The sequence below is a fragment of the Lingula anatina genome, chromosome 3 (assembly GCF_051362555.1).
Source record: "Lingula anatina isolate TDL-2025a chromosome 3, LinAna3.0, whole genome shotgun sequence".
NCBI classification, from domain to species: Eukaryota; Metazoa; Brachiopoda; class Lingulata; order Lingulida; family Lingulidae; genus Lingula; species Lingula anatina.
In genome coordinates, this window is record NC_141769.1 from 24,826,454 (window position 1) to 24,852,648 (window position 26,195).

A 26,195-nucleotide genomic window follows, 5' to 3' on the forward strand; every position below is an offset into this window, starting at 1 on the left:
ACCTCTTTCCACATCCCTATACGTTCCATTAATAGCTACTTTCATGTCAGTGAATGTGCATATTTTATGGTCTGGGCCACATATTAAAAAAATACTGTTTCCATAACATGTATACACAGGTGTTACTGACATTTATGCTTTTTCTTTAGCCGCATGCCGTATTGTATTGTGTTATGTGCATTAATTGTGAAAATATTGTGGATAATACAGCAGCCTTGCTCAAGGTAAATTGCATAGTAGTGGGAAAAGGACCCCCGTTACTTCTTTCATACATTTAGTTAACCTAAATTCACTGGTTCTTTGGGAGATCAATACTGATCAATACATGGTCAGATCAGTACCAATCAGTTTTGGAAAAGATCAATACTTATTGGCATTGAAAAGAAATAACTGTGTTCCTCTGGATCTTGCAATGGGTAAGTTTTATTCAACATTTATTATTAATAGCATTTTTCAAAATATAACAGTTTGCTTGCCTTTATAGCTAGTAGGGTATATTATATGTGTCATAGATACTGTAAAAGTACTAGTAGAAGTACAGTAGCAGTGCACATGTTTGGAAATGGTCTTAAATTTCATTTATCAGTTAATTGCAGGTGAAATGTTTGCTGTGGCTCTTACTGAATGAAATAAACTACCATTGTCCAAATCACCTAGGTGCACATTTTATGTATAATTAAGCACTTAACAAGATTATGTTTTGTTGTTCTGTTTTTATTGGTCCCAGACTAGGTCCCTGTTAAGTTATTACAGGAATCACAAAGGCACCATTTATGTGTAATTTGTGCAGACATCGTGTTTTTTGTAGATAAGTTTATCCATATCAAGAGAAACATTTATAACTTATTACATGCCTATATTTCAATTGATTGATTCTGTAGACTAACAGGTACAGGAACACTGTAAGTCAGATCATGTTTGAAGTTCCTATCAGCTAGAATCCACCATGTATTTTTAGAGGAGAATTGATAAAATATATGAACATGATGACAAAGCATTTGGGCAATTTACAACATCTGCTTAAGTTGTTCTTTATGTTGCCTTGGTAGTGGAGTATAAAAGCTAAGATCCCATTCTTATATGTAGATCGATCTAGCAGGATCGACCCATCTCCGAGGCATTTCTCGCTAAAGTGGTTTCAGCTTAAGTGGCTCTGATGTCTGCCACGCCTACTGAAACTGTTAGGGTAATTAACTGTCGTTTAGCAGCTTTAGTAGGCATGCCACACATCTAAGCCACTTTAGCTGAAAGCAGTTTAAATTAGCGAGAAACCTCTCGGAGATGGGTTGATCCTGTTAGATCGATCTAGGTATGGGAATGGGGTCTAAGGTAATGTTTGATTACTTAGCACTAGACAACCAGAGGCAGGAAAAATGTAGTGTGAAAAAGGATATGCTGTTGTGGACTTAGTCTGGGTAAATGTAAAACCTGATACGTACTGTCTTCTTTGCAGGTATAAACTTTGGTGTTGATTTCCTCCCAACTCCTTACACAAAGCTTAAATTAAACTAAACATGTTGGGTCCTAAGCTTAAGTGATCAGAATGTTAATTACAGTTTTAACATGTAATACATTGTCTTTTGGTATTGATTAAGCTTATGCATGAGAGAGAGAGAGAGAGGGGGGGGGATTGAGAATACGTCAAACCAGTAGTAAGAGTAAAATAATCCAAGATTTGTACTAGTTGTGATCAGGTTTTTTCAAATTTGTCAAAAAAAAAAAAAAAAAAAATAGATGGCTAAGCATATATTAACTTGATTCTCAAAGTTGCAGCTGGTATCTTATTTATATTCGAGACAGGTCCTGAACTTTGAGTGGGCCTTCTAGGGCTAGAAAGACACTCTTTGTCTGGCAGACAATACCCTATATCCGGTCCAGAACCAGATCCTTTTAAAGGCTCATCTGCAGGAATGTAACTGACATATTAAGCACAATGAATTATTTAAATTATTTGGAGAATGCTCTTATTCACTTGAACCTGTGACAAAAGTTTTTTTTTAGAAAATCTGTTTAGGACTTAATGAATTTCATGAGGTTTGGTTACTGGAAAAAGACGAGGCGTTACTACATATACAATTGGTTTTAGATAGTTGTATGATTGCATTGAAAAGCAATCATCCAGAGGATGCTTGGGAATACAGAGGAAACGGGCTAAATTCCTATACAGCAATTTTGCATTATAGTTCATGCAGTTTTTAAGGTGCTTATAATGTCTTTGATAAAAAATAGCAGTTTTGATGCTGACCATCTTAATTTTTGAGAAAAGAAATAAGTGTATATATTCTCACAAATTTGCTAGTCTTCGAAATGAGACTTAAATGAAATTATGATACATATATTGCTGTTCAATTGCTGACAGTATTCAAGTGAATAACCAAATCTTATCTCAGTTACACATTTTGATGTACACACTTCATTACAAGAGAACATATAGTTACCTGTACCCAGTACATGTATCAATTAAGCTTCTTCATTTTGAAATTAAAATCATTTATGAGGAGAGTCGTATTAAGTCATTTAGCAACACCCTAATGCTAATAACAATGAAGTTAGTTTCCAGTAAACTCCAAAATTTAGGGTGACAAGCAATTATTTGCACCCCTTCCCCCAAAATGTCTCGATTGTGCTTCTTGAAATATTACTCCATAGTCATGCCTTTTTATTTAGTCTAGTAAAGCCTCAGGCCTACAACTTCTTAAATTATGTTTTGACTCCCGAATGTGACATTTCTTATTCTATAACTGCATTTTGATTGATGAGCACTCAGTTGCCTTAGTTGACCTTTGGTTGACCTCATTCCCCGTGAGGTCAAAGAGAGAACCTTAGGATGTCGTCTGCTTTCTAAGCTACATGATTTATATTGCCTGTTTGGTACTTCATGACCCATTGTCATCTGATTCTTTAATTTCTGGGTGCATCAATTTTGATTATTTTAGAATAAAAGTTGATTTCTTTCAGCACTCGTCAAAAGGCTATCATAGGGTTTCAGATATCACCTGTTTCTTTTGATAAAAATCTTTTGTGAGGTTGGAAGTGTGCTAATGGACGGGTGTTTTGAAGACAACATGACAGCGAAGTCTGTCTGGGGATAACTGGATAGTTGATGATGGATTAGTCTGTTGTAGAAATTCAGGTTAGGCAGTGAAAACCTGCATGAAACTTCCTTAAGAATTAGCAATTACACTGCAAATGATGTGCTGGCATTTCTCACTCAGGCAGAGAAATAAAGGTTTCCCTATAAATAAATAAACCATTTTTTTGCATTTTAGTTTTAAATTTAAAGTTGTATAACATAAACATCTAAACACTAAATTCTATCAAGTGTATGGCTCGGTTTTGTAATATATATATATATAACTGAAATGTAAAAATAGATAGAGACTAGAGTTATTTAGTTTTTTTTAAATCCTGTCTAAAATGTATGCTGCATGTAGTTCATTAAAAATAGATTTTTATCAATTAAAATATGTCAACATCAATAAAACAATAAAACATTGTGTCTTGTACAATGATGGTTATTCAAGAATGAAACGTCATGTCTCATGAGTAAAAAAAAAACATATAGTCTCTGATTCTTTGCAACACAAAATACACACTTTCAAGGATTACTCTGTTTCACCCTGGCCTTCAGAGTGATTTCTGTAGAGATTGTACATGCACTAGAACTCAGATGTGTCATAATCAACACTCAGGGACTCGGGGCTACTATTTTGCCTCCAAGAAGACTCCTCAAGAGCTTTAATTAAAAAACAGCATGAAATTTCAAAGACTGCTCCTATAACAAAATATGAATGGATGCATGGTATTTGCTCTCCTGTGGGGATCTGCATGCCTTTATAAAATGTAAACCTTTTCTGGGTGACTCATGATAAGAATTTTGCTTTACATCAGTATGGGAAATGTGTTGATGGGAAAAGATTTAAATCTCACATTTTTAAGTGGAGCTTTTCTTTTTTTCTGTATGCAGGTTTTCTTTTTCACATAACTCAGTGAGGAAGGGGTGAAAAGGGTTAAACATTAGCATCTACATTTTATTTTGTTTGGTTGGCAACAGTTTAGACTTCACATTTTAAAGGCAGAGTGCTGTGTTTTAGAGGCAGGTGGACTCGTGGAGGGAAGGTAGTATTGCAGAAAAAAACATGTTTTTAGCCTGTGTATTAGCTAGTGTATTCAACCTGTTGTAAAGATTACAAAACTGTGTTATGTATTTCTTATCTGGCAATAAATCATGGGCTGTGGGTTCGACTGACAAGTCTCTCAGCTTTCCACTTGTACAACTTGTCTGATTTTTTTCTTTCTTTTTATTTTACATCCTTTAACCCTCTGATATGGTCATCAGCTCGTGCACTTTAGTCATTAAGATAATATTAAGTCAATGAGCCCCTTTTTTAAGTAGCAGTGATTTGTAGCCATTTCGAAATAGATTTACATCTCCACCCCTTTTCACTTTGAAGTTGAGAAGTTACAGAGAGATATGAGCAGCTGACATGAGATTTGATCACCACTTTATTTGTTAGATCAGAGTGCATCTTTACAAGAAGAACTCTTTGGGAGAGATTAAAAATATTTGTGTACAGTGAAAGATGGAGTGTATAATTTTGTTCAATATACTGATTTGTTATAAAGTTGTGCATATATATAGAAGTGCTTATCATATATATTTTGAAGATTTTATTTTGGAGTTTTCAACTCTAAGCAGAAAAAATTGCCAGACATGCTTTTGCTTGGGGTTGTACAGTTTTTTTCTTTTCCATTTTTTTATGATTTCACTCTGCATGATTACATGCAGTTTTTTTAAACATTTTATTTCGGAAAGCTTAACCGGGAAGGGGAGCACATGTGATTGTGACCATTACATGCTGATGTATTGTAGTCATTTTGGCTCTAAAGTTACTTTCCTCACAAGTGTCACTCTATTGTTACTTGTAATAACATGACAAATTATTTTTGTTTGTTAAAAAAAACTGATTTGTTTGCAGCCTGTGGAAACCATCTTCAAGCTAGGGTGGATTCACTGTAGCAGTAGGAAATGTTGTATTGAGAATTATACAATAGTATGCACACTCAATTATAATATGATTTATGTATCATTTTACAAATATGACAGTGTTAGTTAACATTGAGTGTTGACACATTAGAGGAATAGTTAAAGGGTTACATGGTTCAAGATCTCACTAATAGCAGGTGACAGCAGATGACATGGTGACACATGACAAGCTGAGTTGGAATGACAGATGGCAATTAAGCCAAGTCTCATGGAAAAGATGACATAACTGAACAAGTGATCCAAAGTGAAAAAAGTTTAAGCAGTTGTTATTTTCTTGGCATTTGACAGTTTGATGAATGTGAAAAGTAGCAACATATTTTAGATACAAGTAAATAACAGTATGTACCAAGGAAGTAAGTAAAAATTCCACGCTTGTATTTGTAATTGCTCTTGTGACTTTGTCATAAATTGTATGTCTTTAAAGTCAGATATGATTAGCAACATGTTGTATCCTTGAGGCTAATTGTCGCATGTACAAAAGCATGCTAGTTTAATGTTTTTCTCTGATGTCGCTGTGAAGGGAGCTTTTATGAGGGTGATAATGGGGAATTCTAATAGCTGATGCGTGAATTTAAATAACATTAACGAGTTCCACCTCTGGCAGGAAATGGGGGATGTTTTGGAGTCAACTACAGGTGTAATTCATCACACCTTAACCTGTGTAATTTAATACAAGTGTTCATCTACGTAAAACTGCTCCTTTTTACCAACTTTATTTTTTTATTGTAGAGAATTTTCGAGGTAATCAAGGTATTAGTTGTATTAGCAGACATAACAACACTTACCCAAAAAATACTGTCAATTTATATTCCCTTTCTGTTTTATTTTATTTATTCTCTTTCTCTGTTTCTTATTTTTTTCAAATGTTCAACAGAAGTATATTTTGTTTATATTTTTACTGTTATAGAAATAATGCATATGCAAGAATCAATTTATATTAAAATGAACTATTAAAAGATACATATAAACACTTAAGTCTTCAACAAACTGTACAGTACTTCTGCCAATGTTAGCCTCTCCAAAATAGGATGCTGCAAATAAAATGATGAAGTATGGGCTTACAGTATGTCGCCCTTTTACATGCCTTGCTTCCTATTTGCTCAGTCAAGCATGTAGAGAGAGGGTGAGAAAGATTTCGAGAGTCACCCAGGTACTGGCTGGTCTCGGAGTGAGACGGGGTGAAGAGATGAACAGATAAGGAAGCATAGTTGAGCTTTAATGCTTAGTATTTTGGCTGGTTACTGATACGCCCACCTCGAAGGATCCAGCTGAACTTGAAGTAAGAAGAAGCCAAAGTTAATTTTTAGAACAGGAAAACGGTCTTGAATTTAGTTCCTATGGTTTTATCTTTTGCTGTGCTGTCAGGGACACCTTCAAGGCATCTTGTCGTTAATTTTTTGGATAAGTTACCCTGCCTGTGCTACTCTTATGTGACACATGGGGAGAAGTTACAAAATTTGACTGATTATTAGGATAGAAGCAACTTCTACAGCCCAGGAATAAGACCTATGGATTTTGTCCAAAGTTAGATGCTGCTCAGGCTGTTGACACTTCATACCCTTGTGATTTCAAACATAGATTTATTGAAGATTTGGTTTCATTATCTTGTCTACACTCACGTTTGATAGCCCAATGACCTCTGTACCATGGGTCAGTGCACTGACCAGTCAGTCTGTCCACTCAGATGACAGGATGACCAACTATTGGAGAAAAATACTGTGATTGCAGTGATTTAATGTCTACTTCATACAATACAGAGTGGTGTGGGGAATCCATGTAAAAGTGTCAGGATTAATCTAGAGGCCAGTGGGTTTATTGCAGTACTTAACAGATTCAGGCAGGGGGACTGTTTAAGTTTTTTAAAATGGTAAGGATACCCTAATATTTTCTCAGCTGTGGTACATCGGGACAGTTTCTAAGAATGAAACCAAGAATCAGTTTGTTAATTTGTTGATGAATTGCCTTAAGAAGTCCTGAAATCCAGGGTGTAGCTCAGTGTCAACTTAACTAGGCAGATAGAAGATAGATAACATATACTGACAGACCTCCTGGCTAGTTTGATTTTTTTGCACATCCTGACATTGATATGGTTTATCAAGATGTGAGAGTTCATTTGAGGACAACTTTGAAACCACTGGCAACATAAAGTAACATAAGATAAATAAAAAAAATACTTGGCATTTGAAGTGAATTTACCTGCTAAAACAACTAGTTAGTAAATGCATTTTTAACTTCATTAAAAGTAAACTGTGATGCATAGTTGTTACACTATTTTTTCTAAAAAAAAATAATTTTCAGGGCTTGACTTCATTTTGATACATTGGAACAGGGCCTGTATGAACTGTCAAATCAATATAATGGCAACAAGGGGAGGGGTGGTGGAGGGGGGGGGGCAGGTACTTGTAGCTTAATGTAGTTAGAAAAGTATTTTATGACATTCTGAGACTAGACCTTTTTTTGTGTGGTGTAAAACATTTCTTTTGCATGACCTACCATCACTGAATAAATACCCCATAAAGGTTATAGATTAATTGATGTTTTGAGAGATAATTCAGTCTCAGAGTTACTGCCACTCATTTTCAGTTTTAAATTATTTTGTGGGTACTTTGTTTTGATAGATAGGAACATGTTGCCACTCTTCCTCAAATTCTAAATTGCTTTGTGAATGCCATGTTTTGATAGATTTGAAGATGTTGCCGGTCTTTCTCGGGTTAAATTTTTTTGTTTGCAAAAAACTTGCTTTGATAGATAGAAAGTTGATTCCTTCTCTGCTTGAAGCAAATTTCCTGACATGACCCTAGTTCTATAGCAGACAACAACATGTTTTTTAAAAAAATTGATGATACAACTGGAAGGTATATTTTGATTGAGGTTTTGTAATTAAGTGAACAGGACGCTGCGTTTATAAAAATATTGATATTATTTGGAGAAATAAGGGTTAGAATTCCTGACATTTAGGATATTGCAATCTGTTATTAGTGTTCACCTGAAAATAGAAGTGACATTTTCTAAAGGATATATGTGACAGTGTTGCTTTGAGGCATTTTTGGGGATTAAAAACATCAGAAATGTTTTCATTTTGAAGTCTTTCTGTTAAACTTATACATTATTATTAAGATGAAAATCTAATATTTCAGTGTTTTACACAAGAAAGGATAATATAAGAAATTGGTCTTGGATTTATTATGCAAGCGCTACAGACACCAGTGTTATTGCTTCACTAGGCTCCTTACTGGAAATGGGATCAAGAACGGTTCAATATGAGGAGGATCATTAATGAAAAAAAACTAGCACATATCCATTAAAAAAAACAATTTCCACCAGCGACACTTATGAAAAAGTGACAAATCTTATCAATTACTGCAGAAATACTTGATGTCACAGACTTTGACACAGATCAAGATTTATTTGACGAGTGCATGCTTCTTATAGCTATTTACATAAAGGCCTGCAGAACAGTGCTGTACAAATAAGCCTGGCTTAAATGTGTCAACCCAGACTTAGACTGAATTAGTAGGACCTTCTATTGTTGATAGAAAGTGGGGAAAAGTACTGGAATTCAAGATGACACATTTTCACCGTTCTTTGAGTTTTCCAAGCACAACAACAGGTGGGTATTGTAGTATTTTTTTGCATTGATTCATCTTACTACATGTAGTAGAAGGACTTTTTTTATTTTTCACTCGTGGATATCTTCATAAATTGGCTTGCAGCAATGTTCATTCATCAGTTAATTCATCCATCCATCCATCCATCCATTATTACTTTCCATAAATTCAACAGAAATGACACAGCTGTAGAAAGAGAGGTCTCTCTGAACACAAGTCTGGTGTCACTGCAGTGTAATGGCCAATCAAGGCATATGATAGCATTGATATTAATATTATTCATAGCCACCTGATGGGTTAACAAGCCTGGGAATATTGACACCATGCATGTCACATTTTCATACCTGTAAATATGCTTCTACTGTCCCCTCCTTGATTACAGTGTGGGTGTAATATAATTAGAAGGTGTCCATTACAGTGTAATTATCTGTCCTAGCCATTGCACCGATTCAACTTCACTGCACAGTATTGAGTTTGTCAACATGGTATGTCAATCAGCAGGCACATTGTACTAAATAAGTGTATATTAACCTGCCAATTTTTTCCTGTTGCATCTGTCTATTTAGTAATACTAATAGATGGTGATAGATCCTGTGTGTTAATTTAATGTCTTGCATGTTTTTCAGTCTTTATTTCAAATACAAAATAAAAACTGAAATTAAATTTTGAAATTCTACATGCAGTAGAGTGTAAAGGTATCGATGGTAGGCTTAGTAGCAGAAATGGTACCCAAATTTTCTAGCTCCCTTAAATTTGTGTATACTACTAGTAATTGTATCAAAAATTTTACGTCGCTGACACACTACACCTGTTACATTATGCATAATACAGTCTTTATTGCAAAAACAAATTGAGAGACGGTGCTTTAGAAAACTCCATGAAATTAAAATTGTTGCACAGGCTATGGGCTACATGTAAAAAACAATATACTTGTTAAAGCACTATATATTAAACGCTCTATTGAAGTCTTGTGTACAATATACCAGTATGCAACAAAACCTCTACATCACACCATGCACCTGATGAAGTTAATAATATGGAAAACAACACAAAAAACGTACGCACACACACGCACGCACACTCAAACACCTAATATGCACTGCTGCAGGTGTTATAATCTAACACACCTAATACCTGAATGACTGCATCCCACTTACTTAATATGCTGTACAGAGAAAATAGTTGGAGTGTGCGATCCTTTGTAGTCTGTTATTTGTATGACAAGCATGTCTGTGCCCCCGGTCTCCCCCCATTCATGGCTAGGGTAGCTTAAGGGAAGTATGGCCAGTGCACTAAAAATATTGTTGTATGTGAGTATGAACACGACTTGAAAGGTAATTCAGTGGAGTAATTACCTGACGGGTAGTTCAGGAGAGTAATTATGCTTGAAAGGTAGGATTGAATGGGTGGATAGAGGGAGATGTGTGTGTATTTGGGGGGGGGGGGGGGGGGGGAGGGGATTTTTAAAGAAATTTTATAGATATGTACAGGGTAAAATGTTAGGTTAATGAACTATAGCTAAGTTTGAGAGAAAAAAAAAGACTTGTCATTGAAGTTCATTCCCTATAATAAAAATGTTAAGTCCAATCAAACAATTATCGTTGAAACATGCAGTACGTCATTGTATAAGAAATGCTCAGTTTCATTTGTAATCTTGTGCCTGCTCCCATTTAAAAATTTTAGAAATCTGTGAAATGTTCCTCATTTCATTTTTGTTTGGTCATTGGGAAACGTAAGTACTTTCGATTGACATATTTATTGTAGAATAAGACTTAGACCAACAGTTTGGGGCCATTGCCAAAGTAGTTCTAATCAATAAAATGTTGATGGGTCTGCTTTACTTTCTTTCTCCCGCCAAACGCCCACTAAATCCGGATTACCAAAGGGCACCGTGCTCAGAGTTGCATGTCAAAGGTGATTTGCAGCGGGGTATAAAGTGGACATTGTTACACTAAGTGGTCAGATGGCCATCTTAGATATTAAAGATGACAAGAAGAAATGCTACTGTTAAATCCAAAATATACTCCGTGCTTTAAATTTCTGTATAAGAGATAAAATAGGTTGTAAATGTCTGTGTGTGCATCATGCATGCGTGCACGTACATCTGTGCATGTGCATGCATGAGCATTTGTCTGAATTTTTGTAAAGACAAAATTCTTGCATTCATGTCTTTGTTGAGTGTACAATAAAAACGGTTTAAAGAGATGGATCCTGTCACAATTTCCATGTGGCATAAAAAGGGTGAGGCTAGAAAATATTTTTTTACCACCACCACATTAAAGAAAAGGGCAGAAAAAGGAGAAGTCTGAATGTTGAATATCTTTTCATCGTGTCAAAAAATATCTCAAAACATTTAGTTACAACAGGTTTTTCTTGTTTAGATGCTAAAAAGTAATGGTACGTGACATTGTTTGCTATTTCATGTAAGTGTTAGACCTATAATTAATGAGTGTCTCAACGGGGGTTCTTTTCCCCACCTTTTACTAAATGCTTCTGCTGCTTTCTTAAATCTGGTGAAATACTTGTAGCTTTTTTGATTCTTTTTTAACTGTGATGATATAATATTAATTGTGTCCAAAGAGGCTATACATTTTTTACCTAACATAGGAGGCTTGACTTTAGACCTGTCATCAAATGGACTTTGATCACATGACTGATTCATTGATATGAGTTCTAAAGTGTTTGGAAATTTTTACTTTTTTATTACTTAATGAGTAATTGTAATTGATTGGTATATTTTTAAATAAAAATGCAGTTTGAAATATTAGATTCATTCTCTAATGCTTTACTATGGGCAGATTTACAGGATGTACTAGTTAGTATCTCTTTTTGCTGAAATGAGTTTAATCCTATGGCAGCATAATAAAAAAGAAAAAAATACATATAGGTTATTATTTTATGTCTGTATTGGTCTTTAGATTTCGATAGTTTTTAATTAAATAGCAACTGTCACGTTTGCTCTTTTGTTGTATAATTGTGAACACCTTTTGAATTAAACATGCTGTCTCACCTATAAGTAAACACCTATCCCTAGAACCCCACCTTCAAAAGTACATGTTCCTGTCCAGACATATCTTGTGTACCTTAATTGTTTGAGTCAATAAGACACAGATTGTGGTTTAACAACTTGTTAGTTGTCACCACTTTAACCACACACACTTTCAGTTTTAGAGTACTCATGTTTTTCTAGGATTGGGTGAGGGTGGAGGCTTGAGGGAATTTTTTTAGGTGTTCTGTATATCATAAAGTTATCTAGGTTGCGGCATGGAGGGTATTTTTTTACAGAATATAAGAATGAGTTGTGATTAAGCCCTCAATACTGTTCTTGGAGGGGGGGGGAGAAAATACATTGGTATGTATGTTAATTTTCATGTGGTCAGTAATGATTAAGAAATGCACAGGTACTGGTATATGTGTTTTATTAAAATAAGTATCAAACATAGTGTCCACTCCCCCCCCCCCCCCCCCCCCCCCCCCATCATGTACTCTTTGATGCTGTCAAGCACCATGGATTTTACTTTCTTTGATAAACAGGTAAAACCCAGTGACATATGCATCTGTTTGTAGAAACTGATGCCACTTTCAGCATTGTGAAATACAGGGTACAGTCCTGGCCTACTTCACAGTGGGTTTGGGCATAGCTGTGGTATTGGTGACCAACTTTAGGAATTCCTGTAATATTTCCCCAATTACCTGCCCTGCCAGTTCCATTAATTTGAGGGCACAAGAGGTAAAAAAGCCATTTGTTGAAAATTGAATGCTAATTTTGTAAATAAGCAAGTCTTGCTGGCTGTCAATGTTTTTAATGTTAGACCTTTCAGACTTGTAGATTATTAAATCCCAAATTATATATCCCAAAGTATTAGTCTCCTCCCCTCTCTCTCTCTTTCTCTAACTCTCTCTCTAGTTGAAATATTGCAAACTATCCCCCTCCTTTGACCCTCCTGTTGACTCTGTCTGACTCTATACCGGTATACTACATCTCCCAAAAGCTGACTTAACATACATATATACTAGTACAGAGATAGCTAGACAGAATACTGGCACCATTAAAACATGTGACAGTTTGTCCTGCTGGTAAGGTCTTGGCTTTTTTTTCACACATGTTTGAGCAAGGAAAATGTTTGTTCTAGTTGGTATATTTGTAGACTGCTGGTGTGCGACTGTGGGTGTTATGTCTGATATGCTTGGTATGTCAACTGTGGATGGCACATATTACAGTTCGTACTTACAGAATTAAGGCAAGTGGTTGGGCTGTAGTCTCACATCTTCCTGATTTGCTGGTCATGCTGAAAGGTATTAATCTTATGTTTATAATATATTTATAAATGTCTGTTCTGATGTTTTACATTTTAAATGAAGCTTTTTTATTTTTCATGGTGAATTTAAAATGTGTTCAGACAAAAACTAGTTTCGACTGGAAATATGACTTAATGTCAAACATTTAACCAGATAGATTAGCCAAAACCAATGTCTGTGGACGGTATATGGAGCTCTAAGGTAGAAGGCTGGGTTCCAAAGAGACCCCACTGGGACTCAGAATAATCATTTCCTGGTTGATAATTCATAAAGATTTTCAGATGATGGTCAGCAAGACCAGTGGGCATTCCCAGTTTTTCAGTAGTTACCAGAGCAGTCTGAACAGACTGTCAGACTTTCAACAAGCTGTCATGTTGTTTCTCTGACAATATTTGTTGTTGTAATGCATAGGATCTTTGTTTGATCAGAACTTGATTGAAGAAAGACTAGGTTTTAGATTTGGTTTACTCATAGTTAAACTAGCTAAATGGCAAATAACAAAACAGTTTTTATGATTAATTTTTTTTATGTAACATCATCTTTAAGTAATATGTTCCATTGTTTATTTACTTATTTATTAAAGCCCATATGTAATTGACTTAAGCTATTCTGTTACTCTCCAACTTTTATGTCATATATCCTTCAGTTCATGCTGCTAGGCAATTTTTTCAAAGCTCCTCATTTTGCAAGCTAAGACATACTGATAAATAATCCATAACATGCTGATGTGTAGATCACATATCATTGTTTTATTGGGGTCATATCAATAGTTTGAAGATTCATTGGTCCAAAGGCTCGATAGTCTAAATAAATGTCTGAATAATTTATATTTTACTGGCAATAAAGTAAAGTTCATCAGGGGTATGAAAAAAATTTTTTTGGACCAATGAACCTTGGGATTATCAGGACTCCCCCATTATAATAGCTTTTTTGATGTTGTGTCTGTGGTATTGCAGTCTTTTGCTATCAATTCAGTGAAGCAAAGTTTTTTCTGTGTGAGGTCCCTTATTTTATTTGGATTAGATTTGAAAAAGTTAATATCTAAGCAATGGAAACTGAAGGTTTAACTAATTCAGAATCATTACAATATATAATATTGTATAAGGGTTTCAATTTCAACAAGTTTAATTGTGACTGTGGTGTTTACAGGTTATAAAACATTATTATGGCATTTGTGATGAATTTTCACCTGTACTATTCAAACCAATTTGGTAACAATAGCCCTACCTTGTTACCAGTATTTTGAAATCAAATTTGAAAACTTCGTGTTATGTTAGCTGTTTAACTTGACTTTTGACTTTAGTCCAAATTGTGTTATTATTGTTAAGTTGTGATTGTAACCTAACAGTTCAGGGTAGGTTAATTATTCAAAAACAAGCATTTGTATATTGATACGCTGGTGGTTTAAAGAAAGGAGAAAACTGCTTGCAACTAAGCTGCCATTTGATATAACTTTTCGGTAATAATTCATGAAAACACACAGGAATTTATCCACTTCATCAGATGCAAAGACAGTGGACTAAAGATACACACCTTGCACTTCTCAATTTCCTTTGAGGAAAAAGGTAACATCAGTTCCACTAAATTTTTTTGTCAGGTAGGACAACTAAATATATGTATGTCTAGAGTTATTCAACTCTTTATTTGTCTTATACTTTATATCTGAACATTATCAATATGATGACTGTATTAGAAACCTAAAGCAAGGTACATATGTTGAAAGGTGTTTGAAGAGTGAAAATATAGCACATGGATTGAATGAACAAAGTAAATTTGCAGTAGCCATTTAGACTCCATTGGTATTTCCGCTACCTTATTACAGCAAATAATTCAAGGTAATACAGTCAGTGTTGGGAAACTTACTTAATCTATGTTACCTGTGCAGAAAATGATTTTTATTTTTGGAGAATTGGTAAAATTCCTCTTGATGTGAACCCATGCTTCTTAAAAGGCAAGGAAAAAGAAGGGAGAAGGGAAAGTATATTTGTGTGGTATATACCTGCCTATGTATGTGGAGAGTGAATTTTTCAGAATTTGTGAGAGATAGAGGCTGGTTTAGAGGTTGAAAAATGTACCCCTCTTTGTTAGTAAGTTTTCATTTGATCTGCAGATGGAAGATTATGGGGCGCCATACCCCTCATTACCACTTTATCTCAAATTCATTCTAAGAGGGCAAATCTCACTGTTTTTATTTAGACGTTTATGAAGATTTTATCTGTTATTTCAGAGCCTGTGAGGATGCCCTCCAACAAACACATCCCCATAGATCGCTGGCTGAAAACAATAGGACTGCCGGAATACATCAACATGTTCGAGAGATATACGGGAGTGGAGGTAAAGTTGTCATTGAGAACTCGGCCATTTTGGAAAGATTATATTAGCAGTAATTTAAAAAAAAAAAAAGAAAGAAAAAAATAAACGACCATTCTTTGAAAGAACAAGAATTGGAATAGTTTCTAAGCCTTACATTTAAGAGAATCAGTCTCTACCAGAGACATTTTAGCACTACTGTCGATTTTTAATTTGAAACTTCACTATTCACAGCCATCTTAATAGTACTTCTGCCAGCTTTTATAGAAAACAAATTGTCTATAAAGCTAATAGCACATTTGGCCAATTCTGTGAAACTTTCCAATAAACTGAAGGCAAACAGGTATAAACTGATGGGTGCAGTTTGACAGGTGGAGTCATTATTTCAAGTAATTAGGTAATTTTTCTTGTGTAGGTACGAGGAAGTGGTATTTGTGTGGGCCATTGCTTTTACTGCATCACTAAAACACCGAGTAGTACCTTTCTACAATTATACTTAGTTTTTTCTCTATGAGTGAACTTCATTTATTGCATGAAAAGGCACAAGATAAGCTTAATTTATGGTAATAGCACTTCTTTGTACCAGTACAGACCTGTATACAAAAGTACAGTAAGGTAAACTGGGTAGACCGTGTAGCATGTGTAGCATGACCAAATCACTAATGAAGTGCTTGCAAGCAGAACATGCGATAATTGATCACATAATCATTAAACACTAGCATATACCCACATGCATCAGGAAGCCAATGTGTGAAGTTCACCCTGAGATATATGCTGAGTGTGTTAGAGAAGACCTAACATTACAGTCAAATGTGTCTAGATGTGATGGTAATGTGCATTGACTAGTGTGCAAATGAACCTTACAAGATTGTGCAGTGAATTCTTAAAATGTAATGTGTTCTTTAAGTAGATAAATTTATAGACTATATCAAGTCACACATTGAAAAATATTCATCATTGAATTTCAGTCTGGTTGGAGATTGCACAACTATTTGAATAAAGTAGTCCTCTCTATGAAAGTATCCCCCTTCCCAAAGGAAAAAGAGAATGAAAATGAAAAATGTTAACATGCACTATTCAAATCTGTCATTAAACTTATCGGATGATTAATTGCATTGATACAATAACAATCTTTTTTTTTTCTTATTTTTTACTTGACTGGATGAACCTAGAAAACGATCAATTATCTTTTGAACAGAAATCTGTATCAAATTCTGAAATCTCAAAGCTAAAATTTGATGTATGATTTAACTCTACCTAAGACCCATATTTCCCAAATAATCCATACTTGGACCATGTAACATGAGATAATCAAGCTGTACATGATTTCCTGCTAATTGAGCTCTTGTGGAGATAGCATCTGAACCCATTGATTTAATGTCATTCTTATGTTTCTGGTCTGGCTCTCAGATCAGCGTGAGTAATCTCATTCTTTGTTTTCTATCAGACCAGTGTCTGTTTCAGAAGGCTAATCACCAATGAAATTTCCTGGATTTTTAACCTTAATTATATAAAAGAACAAAAATGATCATCATTATTGTGGCATTAACTTGACTTTTGCTTCAATTTGTTTGAAATGATGTTCTGGCTTGTCTGCTTATACATTGAAACATCTATACAAGCAGACGATGCCCAAGTCAATTGCAATCAGTGTATCCCCTCTACATATGGATTCTCAGTGGAAGATCTTCCTGGTAGTGCTGTGGCCTTTCTTTTTTTCATGATTTTTTTTAAATTATTTGTTGCAAACAAAATAAATAAATGCTGAGTTCATGAAAAGACATTTTATATTCTTCCATTTGAATAACATCTTTGCTTTTGAAAAGGATATTACACACACAGTATTTCCCCTTCAGACATGGATTTTTGATGGCAGAGTTTTCTGTTACTTGCGTTTTTCTCCTGGCTGTCACAATTATTTGATGCTAACAAAATAAATTGAAACTAAATACAAAATATGTTTTTTGAAAAGGAAATTAAACATATAATATTTCCCCTCTAAACAGAATTTATTAAGTGGAAGAGTTATTGGATTTTTTTTTTTTGTCTTTCATTATTATTTGATGCTGAATACAAGAAATGGCATATGTTTTTCTTATATGTGAGTCCCATCCTTGTTTTTATTATTCTTATATTTGAGTCACATCCTTGTTTTTTGGAAAGGACATGTCAGGTATCAAATGTTTCCTTAATTTAAAAATGTTTGGGTTTTAAGTGAAAATGTTTTTTCTTAAAGCTCTTTGAAAGAAAGGAAACAAATTAGTAAAAAAGTTGATAAATTTGGACATCAATATGGACTTTTGAAAGTATTACCTTAATAATAGAAAAAAAATCTCAAAAGTGTTGCAAATTATTATGCTTTGAGGAGAATTTGCCATAAAATTGTGCTGAATCTGATCTGAAAAACAATAACAACTACATACAGTTTCAGTATTTATTAGGTTTACATACATTTATATTTTATTTGTCTATAGTTTAATGCAGTAAAAGTCACTTGTGCATAGTTTCCCATAATAAAAATTGATTGTTTTCTAGGCTCTTCTAAATGCCACTGAGTCCGACGTCAGAAACATGGGGGTGTTAAATGCAGCACACAGAGCCAGGATCATAAGTAGCCTAAGAATATTAAAGGATAAATACGAGAGAGGTAAGTGGAGACAAAGTAGATCAGTTTTTTTAAATCTATTTATTACATTGGTTTAAGGTTTAGAAAGTAGCTTAACATGATCAGTTGAATTTGTGCTAGGAGATGGCTGGCGAAATTCTTTACAAAAACAGCTTTTTGAAAGATGCGCCTCGCTGTTATTTAAAACTTTATTTAATACTTGGTTCACAAATCCCATAATGTTTTGTGATCTGAATTTGTTATGGCAGTGATTCCCCATGCCTAGACTATGCTAAATTTTCTCCTTTTACATGTACCCTGTATCAACTCAAAAGTTAATGTACACCCTGCCAGGCTATAATCCTTAGGAAAGGAGAGAGAGGTGAGGTAATACAGCTTATTTTGAAAGGCAGGAGAGCACCAAAGCAAGCGTGATAATCACAGCTTATATAGGTATATTATAGGTGTTATATGTATTATCCCACTTAGCAGTTAGTTTACTGGACAAAAGACACCTGTCCAAATGATCAGGTTATGTCTGTTCTGTAGGACTTCATCTGCAATTTACCTGTGATGCTTTAAGAGTACCCATGTAAGTGGTTATTTCAAAGATCATTAAGAAAGGATTTTTCACTTTATGCAGTTGTAACTTTAAAGTATAATTTTGAGCAGAGTTTTTTTTTTTTTTTTTTTTTTTTTTTTTTTTTTTTTTTTTTTGTGGGATTTAAAAGTTTGCTTTTTTCTCAATTGTTAAAGCTTGGGAAAGGTATAATGGCCACACATGGGCATACAGATCATTTAATTTGTGTTTTAGAATATTTGTTGATTGTTAAGAGAATACAAATTAACTCTCAAATATTCAGCAGGGATATGCACACACCAAGACATGTGCTTCACAAAAGATCTCTTTTTTTTTTTCAAATTAACAGGTAAAATGTTATGGCTCACCTTGCAAAGGTAAATGTTATAGTGATTTACCTCGATATGCTCAGTAAATAAGAGAAATTTAACAGTCATCTGTCACACGTGAGAGAACACACACAGTCATGCCACAACTAGGTCATGCCTTCTGAAAGGGTCTTGTATTTATTTGTTGATCTAACCTATTTATATAGGTAGTAGTTCCTATATATTTCACTGTGCTAGTATAAGGTTTTACATATGAACAGATAGGAGATCATATAAGGTGACTGTTCACAGTGGAAGGTATTTGCACCACACAGCTAGTCCAGGTATTATTAGTATTTTCTGGTGAGTCGTACAATTTGAGAGTACAGTAGGGTGAGTTGTACAATTTGGGTAATGGCATTTTGAGGTAAATTTGCATGAGACTTGACAATTTCTATGGCTTATTTCTATGGGGTTTTGAAATTTGAACCACCCGTCTGTTTAATAGGGACCAGCACCCATTGCACTTCTTAGGCACAGTTTTTGACCAGTAAATACCTGTGTAGTGTATGTATATAGGGGCAAATAATCCAAGTTGGGGCATTTTGTAGGTATATATAAGGTTATTTGCAATCACACATTTTCTACTTTTATTTAGCAGTTTGGTCATTTTCATTGAATGATGTCTTTTGAGACATATGGTTTTTCCCATATAAAGATCTAAAATACTCATTAATGGAGTGGCATACAGGCTTTATCTTTACACTGTGTGCCCAAGTGCAATTTTAGGAGTTCAAATTATTCAGTTGTTTGATCACAGCATAATGAAATAGCCATTGCTTTAAACAATGAAATGCAGCCTGGATGTAACTTGGCGCAGAACATGTTCTTTAAAAGGTAGCTCTAGAGAAAGATCCATAATTCCAATATGATTGACTTGCCCTGTGAAGTGCTTAAGTGATTAAACAACTGTTAGATTCTCACCAACGCCTATTAGAGCTAATTTTTTCTGCCAGATATCCTAGTTAAAATAGTCTAGATAGCAGAGACCTGAGTGAACAGTAGGTTCATTGCGTCCTCTTTACAGCACAATAGACTTTTGCCAGGTATGTTGTCTACTGTATAACAGGTAGCTCATTAAAAATGTTTCTAATTTCTAAATTTAATTACTTGAACAGTTCACAAGCTTTTGCTTTGAAATTTTGCGCAGAATTTTGATATATTAACGTTGGTCGACTCTGAAAATTTCAAGTCTTAAAGTGAAACAGTTGACACATGACAAGTGTCAAAACTGCCAGACACTGACACCTGTCAGAAGTCACTTAGGCTGGCATGGCATTTTTTGACTTAACATGTTAATTTTTTCAGTTTTCCAAAACTAAAAAAGGTAGAGTCATGCAATCTTCAGCATTTATTTAAACATAATTTTCCTAATATGTCTTAAATTTAAATGCTTTAAAACTGCTGAAGTTATTAAACTTTGAAATTAGTAACATTTTTTGAGCCACCTGATATATTAGATACTGTATATTTAAGACCAGTGATTGCACTTATCTGAATGAAAATGTTTTTTTTTTTTTTTTTTTTTAATTAGTGCTTCAGTCAAGTTAGAATTAATTTAACTGAAGTTTGTCACCAGGTGCAGTTGCATATAAACACTTCTTCAATTTACCATCGAACAAAAACTTCTTCAGCTGCTTTAAGTCCTTTGCTCACCTTTAACAGGTATGATTTTATAACACCAGGATTAGTATACCAAACTAATGGTATTTCACAAAAATTGTAGTCATCTATTATTTGACACTTCGAAGCTTCATTTAACTGCCAATGAACCATACCACTTATCTTAATGGTCAACTTTGAGTGTCATATGATAAACATAATTCAGTAGTACTGACTTCAAATGTAAAGTTAATTATATTTATCACCACTGTCCTTCATCGTAAAGAGGGGGTGACTGTGCCATTTCTGTTAATTGGCACCCGCAATCTCGCTATCAGTCAACTCCTAACAGGTAGTGTAATTTGTTTCTAATTATCACCTGTATATGTCAGTGTCATTGTGCTGTTGTGCACCTGACATTTTCATACTTGACATTGTATATTTATAAGACTTGGTTTTAGTTCTCATTAGACATTTAAGTAGTCCATGCAGGTATGCAAGCTTCGTAGACCTAACAGGTAAGTTTTTACTGCAGATTCTGTGTGGTTATGTCTGCATATGCTGCTTAATTTGTCATGTGAAAATATTCAAATAACTTGCTGATGAACATTTTTGCTCCTTTATTTGTCATGTTTGAGCCCGTTTTTGCCATTACACTTCTAGATTCAAATTTATAAATAATATATGAATAAGATTTTGCATCCTAACCATATGATTTTGTCCTGACTTGAATTGCTTGGTGTGTGTATATAGAGGCCGCCTTCAGCTAGTATATATAGTAAGGGATTAATATGAAAACCATACAGTTTTGAAAGAGGGACAATAATATCAAGGATATTTTGAGAAAAATAATTTAAATCCCTGCACAGTTTAATTAAGCAACTGGTAAACTACTGTAATCCCAGAGCAAAACTACATAGATTTTGCCAAAGTATGACGTAAAAGAGAATTGCTCATAAAAACCATCATAACCTGGGAATATATTTGCCCAAATAATTTATGGAAGTCGACCACAGTATCTCTACTAGGATATTAATCATTTTATGACAGTTGAGGTTTTGTCTTTATCAGTTTATAAAACACCAACTGTCTACCTGATGTAACACAGGATGGAAGTGTTCCGTTTTGCATTTGAATCAGACTCGTGTAAATACACTTTTTTGAATAGACAGAGGTTTAACAAGAACAAGGTAGGACTGTTGTTGTTGTCTTTTTTCCTATAACTAGTACAATGTAATGTGGAGTGTCTTTAGAAATGACATGGATGTTTGTAAGTTTTAAAACTCATCATTAATAGTGATGTAAGACTGAGTAGGTTTTGTACTTATTGCCATTTTTTCATGGTTGCAAGATACATTTTATATTGATCCTATATAGAAATAATTTACAATAAAAATGTAAAACCATTTTGTATGTGGCAAGATTGGATAAAAGTGGATAGGACAACAGACAGCAATCTTGCTGAACGAGACACTAATTTTTATGTCCTCCCAATGTAAATCCATGCTGTAGACAGTCGGACATAATATTATGTAAGCGAAATGAGTAATGACAGTTTTGCCCAACCCTTATGGTGCAGTCGGATTTATTGCTGCTTTTAAGTGACAGGTGCTCTATCATTTCTTGTCTCCATTGTCTTCTTTACCTACAAAATAGTACTAGGGTACTGGAAAGGGATTTTAAAAGGGGCTGTAAAAGGTGAAAAGTTTCAAAGGAGTGGTTTTTGTGTCCCATACACTTACAAAATAATGCAAGGGCACTGTAAATGGACTTTGAAGGGGGCTTTTTTTAAAGGTGAAATATTTCAAAGGAGCGGCTTTTGACTTGGAAATATACTGAATGTTTTATTGATTTTTCTTATTATTACGGTGAAGTTTTATTATACTTCTTCATAAAAGAGGAGAGTGAGTGTATGGAAAAATAATGTTAAGAATTTCATGTGATCGATATCAGGTAAGAATAACACACTTCCAAGTTGAAAAGTGTTAGTAACATACAGATATTTATTGCATATATTTTAATCAAAAGTATTTTTGGGATGTAACAATACTGTAAAGACAAAACTCATTTTGATCAGAATTAGTAGAAATCTGTTTCTTTTTAAGAAGTGTGACTAAATGCTTCCTTAGGCTATGTTGTAAATCATGTCTGCTCTGTAGGCCTCAGTGTATCCATTTATCTCTCAGCATTTTCTACCTGTCATAAGTTGTTATAGAAAGCCATGTGAGACACCAGAAAGGAGTATGTTTACCTGTATGCCCCCTTGATAGCCCTAGAGGATTTAGTGATTTAGTTGGCACCATTGTGATAAAATAGGGTAGCAAACAGTGGCTTTGTAGCACTTCTACACCAGACAGTAGGACCATATTTACTAGAGCATGGCAATAACACTGTTAATTTTCATAAAAACAGTTGATACGGGGACATCATCTTAAATATAGTGTACAGTTATCAAAAATATGTGTCATAACCAATTGTAGTGTATTACAAAGGGAATTTCGGTCATCTAAGGACAGAAAACACCAACACATTTTTTGCACCTATTGCGGATCAGGTAACAGGTGAGTGAATCAGCAACAAGCACACAATGAAAGGGTTGGGGTTATGATTACATAACCTTAAAATGTATTCTGCCCTATTGATTATATTCTAATAAGTGGGATGGGAATATTTGGTTATGACCGTAAACAGTGGAAGGTGAGTCAATAGTTTGTAGGTGGAAATATATTGTTTTTAATACCTTATGAGGGTAAACTAGTACGTGGTAGTGGTATTATAGGTGTAACGTTAAAGAAAGAAGTTGTTCACTAGACCTAAGATCTAATAAACGGTATATTAGATCTTAGACTAGACACACTGAGATCTTACAGGGAAAATTATAGTTTTGGTTATACTAGTGATCATAGAACATTGTTGGTCTTTATTTCAACTAAAATGACCAGATCCTTCAATTATCTAGGTAAGTTTTATTAAAATTTAACTTTTGCTGTTCTTCTGCTTGAAGTTGAAATCTTGTCTAAAAACACTATTTTGCTAAAGACCTTCAAAAACTCCCACCTGTTGTTTAAATATACAATACTAATTTGTCAAGTTGATTTTAGAGGTTTGGCTTATAATGAGGGCTATTTAGGAAGATGATCTGTACAATATCTGTAAAATTACGTGTCAGATCCTATATTTGGGGGCCATGCATGTGCGTGTGTGTGTGGGGGGGGGGGGGGATCTTGCCATACCTGTTCAAAAAAAAAAAAAAAAATTCCCGTAAGTTTGATTACTCGGATTAGGTCCTGGAGTCGCCTAAGCTCCAGGTATTCACACCACGCGCCTGTTGCTCACACATTACACCAATGTGTAATCTCCTTTAATACCTTGAGCTCTTAACGAGATAAGGTCACTTGGTTCGGCTCTGTCTAATGGTCAAGTGGTCATTCTGTGGAGACCAGTATACAAGTAGATGGGCTGGTATTTGGTTGAGTTATCTGAATGTACAACAGTCTGTAGTATTTCAAGTGACTTAGAGCATGAGGTTTGAATGAAGAACCATTTTCAAGATAATTGCCAGTACATTATGGAGAAAATGGACTTTGGCAGTGCAGTGAGACAGTAAGTGATCAAGTTGGGATACAGTAAGACTAACTTTAGCCTCGATTATTATGGGTCAGATAGTAAGTCTCTTGATGATTTCATCAGAAGACATGTTCTCTGAAGCTGATTGCAATATAGACTGGCCTGGAGCAACAAGCGGTTTATGATATAGAAGTTCAATTATTATTTATAGAAGGTCAAATTATATCAGACTTTTTTGCCCATAGAATAGGTCATTCAGGCTCGTAGCCAGGGGGGGTTCGGGGGGTTTGAAAGAACCACCCCTTTTGGTGGGGAAAAGGTCCACTCTGGGTAAAATTTGATGTAGGTTCATGAAGTTTTTATGGAAAAAGGTCTACTTTTTCAGAAAAAGAACCCCCCTTTTGAAATTGCTGGCTACGGGCCTGTCATTAAACTTAAAACAGTAAACTTAGTGTTTGAGACAGCATGTTATTTGCGTTCTCTTGCTCTCTACTTGTGAGCACACACAGACACACACACACACATATCATGCATTTACATTGTATAGATAGGGCAGCAGCGTAGAGATAGTATAAAATTATCTTACTGAGGGTAAACACCACAGCAAGAAATTTATCTAGTTCTGTGTACAGCAACCAGTTTTTATTGCGTCTTATATATATCCTGACTGCAGTTTTGTGAAAAATATGACAAAAAATGGCATAATAGATACAATAATTTAAAAGTTATTACAAACAGTTAATTATAATTTTGCTAATACAAAGTTTAACTGGAGTGTTTTCTATAATTTTTTAACTAATTTAAATATGTGTTAAATTTTAACAGTGGTTTACTTTGTCTTTTAACATCAAAGAATACTGTGCAACAAGTGATAAAGTGGAAGGTAAGCAATGGAAGGCTGGGAAGCTTCAGTTTCAAACATAAACACTGCAAAAAAACAACAGTATGACCTTGGTAAACTTCCACATTCCAAGGATGTACGAGAATATACTTTGTACATTCCATCAGAATAACATGGTTGAGATGTTTTTGCTGTGAACCTTATAAAAAGAAAAGAGGCAAAGCCAAATAATATTCTGATCTACCCTTTCAGTTAAGATGCTGAGAAGAAGGTGATATGTGTCCAGTATAAACAACTTTTGTGCACATATTTTGTTAGTGTACAGTTACAGTAGGTGTGTAGTGAAGGGCATATTTGAGGTAGAAATAGTATCCTACGTGTGCCATTATTAGCCCCATGCCCCGCAGCATGAAATGGCCGAGGAAAATTCTACAAGTAACCTAAACTGATTGTTTTTCTCTTTGGAATTTACACTATACTAACATTACTGGTATTCTATACCAAGCAGGTGAATTAGGTAGGTAGCAATATTGCTGAAGGAGGATATGGTTTAATACTACATTCAGTACATGTAAGTTGTCTTTGTGCCCAGTCCTGATACATGGTCTTTTAAGAATTGTGCCAAAATTGCTGTATTTCACTCTAAAGCCCACAAAGTCAATCACTTGTAAAAGTTTTAATGCTTATTTTCAAGCTGCTGCATATAATCGATATCTGCAAGAATAGTCCCTGTTTGTACATTTTCTGATATTTGTTTGTCTATGAAAATGTCTTGCCAGTCTATATTGCTGTTTTCATTTATATAATATTACATATAATTTAAAGTATGAAATAACCAAATTAAATTTGCATGTATATATTACTTGCTTTGCTTGTGTGCAGGCTTTCAACAAGTTTCAGGGCACAGAAGTTCATGACTTTTCTACAGTTACCACTTGTGTGCCAAAATTTAGGTTCGTTAGATCAAAAGTTTGAGGAGGTACAGTGTACATGTAGCTCTTAATTAATACACTAGGCCTAATTTACTCAGGAATGTTGCTTCTCTAGAGACGTACCTGGAAATAGTTATGTGGATTAAGCAGATTAAGCCAGAAATTTGCCACAGGGTTACAGGAGGGCCACCCTGAATATGGTAGCTCAGCATTGGAAAACTATAGCACTCTAGTCCATTTAGTTCTGTTAAAATACAGGGTGCAGAAGAGTTGATTCACCTAAGTTCATTAACTTGGGAGTCAAAGGCGCCCAGGTTAGCTCTATTGTTTTCCTATAGCTAGCAGTATTGATAAGGGTTAAAACATGATTGATAAGAATGTATGGGAAAAGTGGTTTGCGTGGGCCCCTTAGGCAAGATTCTTCAAGTGTTTTAGG

General features: G+C 34.6%; 1 protein-coding gene across 8 annotated transcripts in view; it reads left to right on the top strand.

The window, feature by feature from the left end:
* Positions 1 to 6,172: 6,172 nt before the first annotated feature.
* LOC106174612 (breast cancer anti-estrogen resistance protein 3 homolog) overlaps positions 6,173 to 26,195 on the top strand; it is a 40,216-nt gene continuing 20,193 nt past the window's right edge. Inside the window, exons 1-4 of one of the 8 annotated variants that reach the window (XM_013556253.3) lie at positions 6,173 to 6,914; positions 8,185 to 8,657; positions 15,182 to 15,288; positions 17,800 to 17,911. In XM_013556253.3, the coding sequence (XP_013411707.2) occupies positions 8,612 to 8,657; positions 15,182 to 15,288; positions 17,800 to 17,911 (265 nt within the window). In that variant the 5' untranslated portion in view covers positions 6,173 to 6,914; positions 8,185 to 8,611. Of the gene's footprint in view, positions 6,915 to 8,184; positions 8,658 to 15,181; positions 15,289 to 17,799; positions 17,912 to 18,942; positions 19,121 to 20,828; positions 20,938 to 22,628; positions 22,981 to 23,077; positions 23,233 to 23,272; positions 23,379 to 23,690; positions 24,023 to 26,195 lie in introns of those variants that run through there. The other 7 variants (XM_013556254.3, XM_087008237.1, XM_013556263.3 and 4 more) reach the window with 7 other exon arrangements.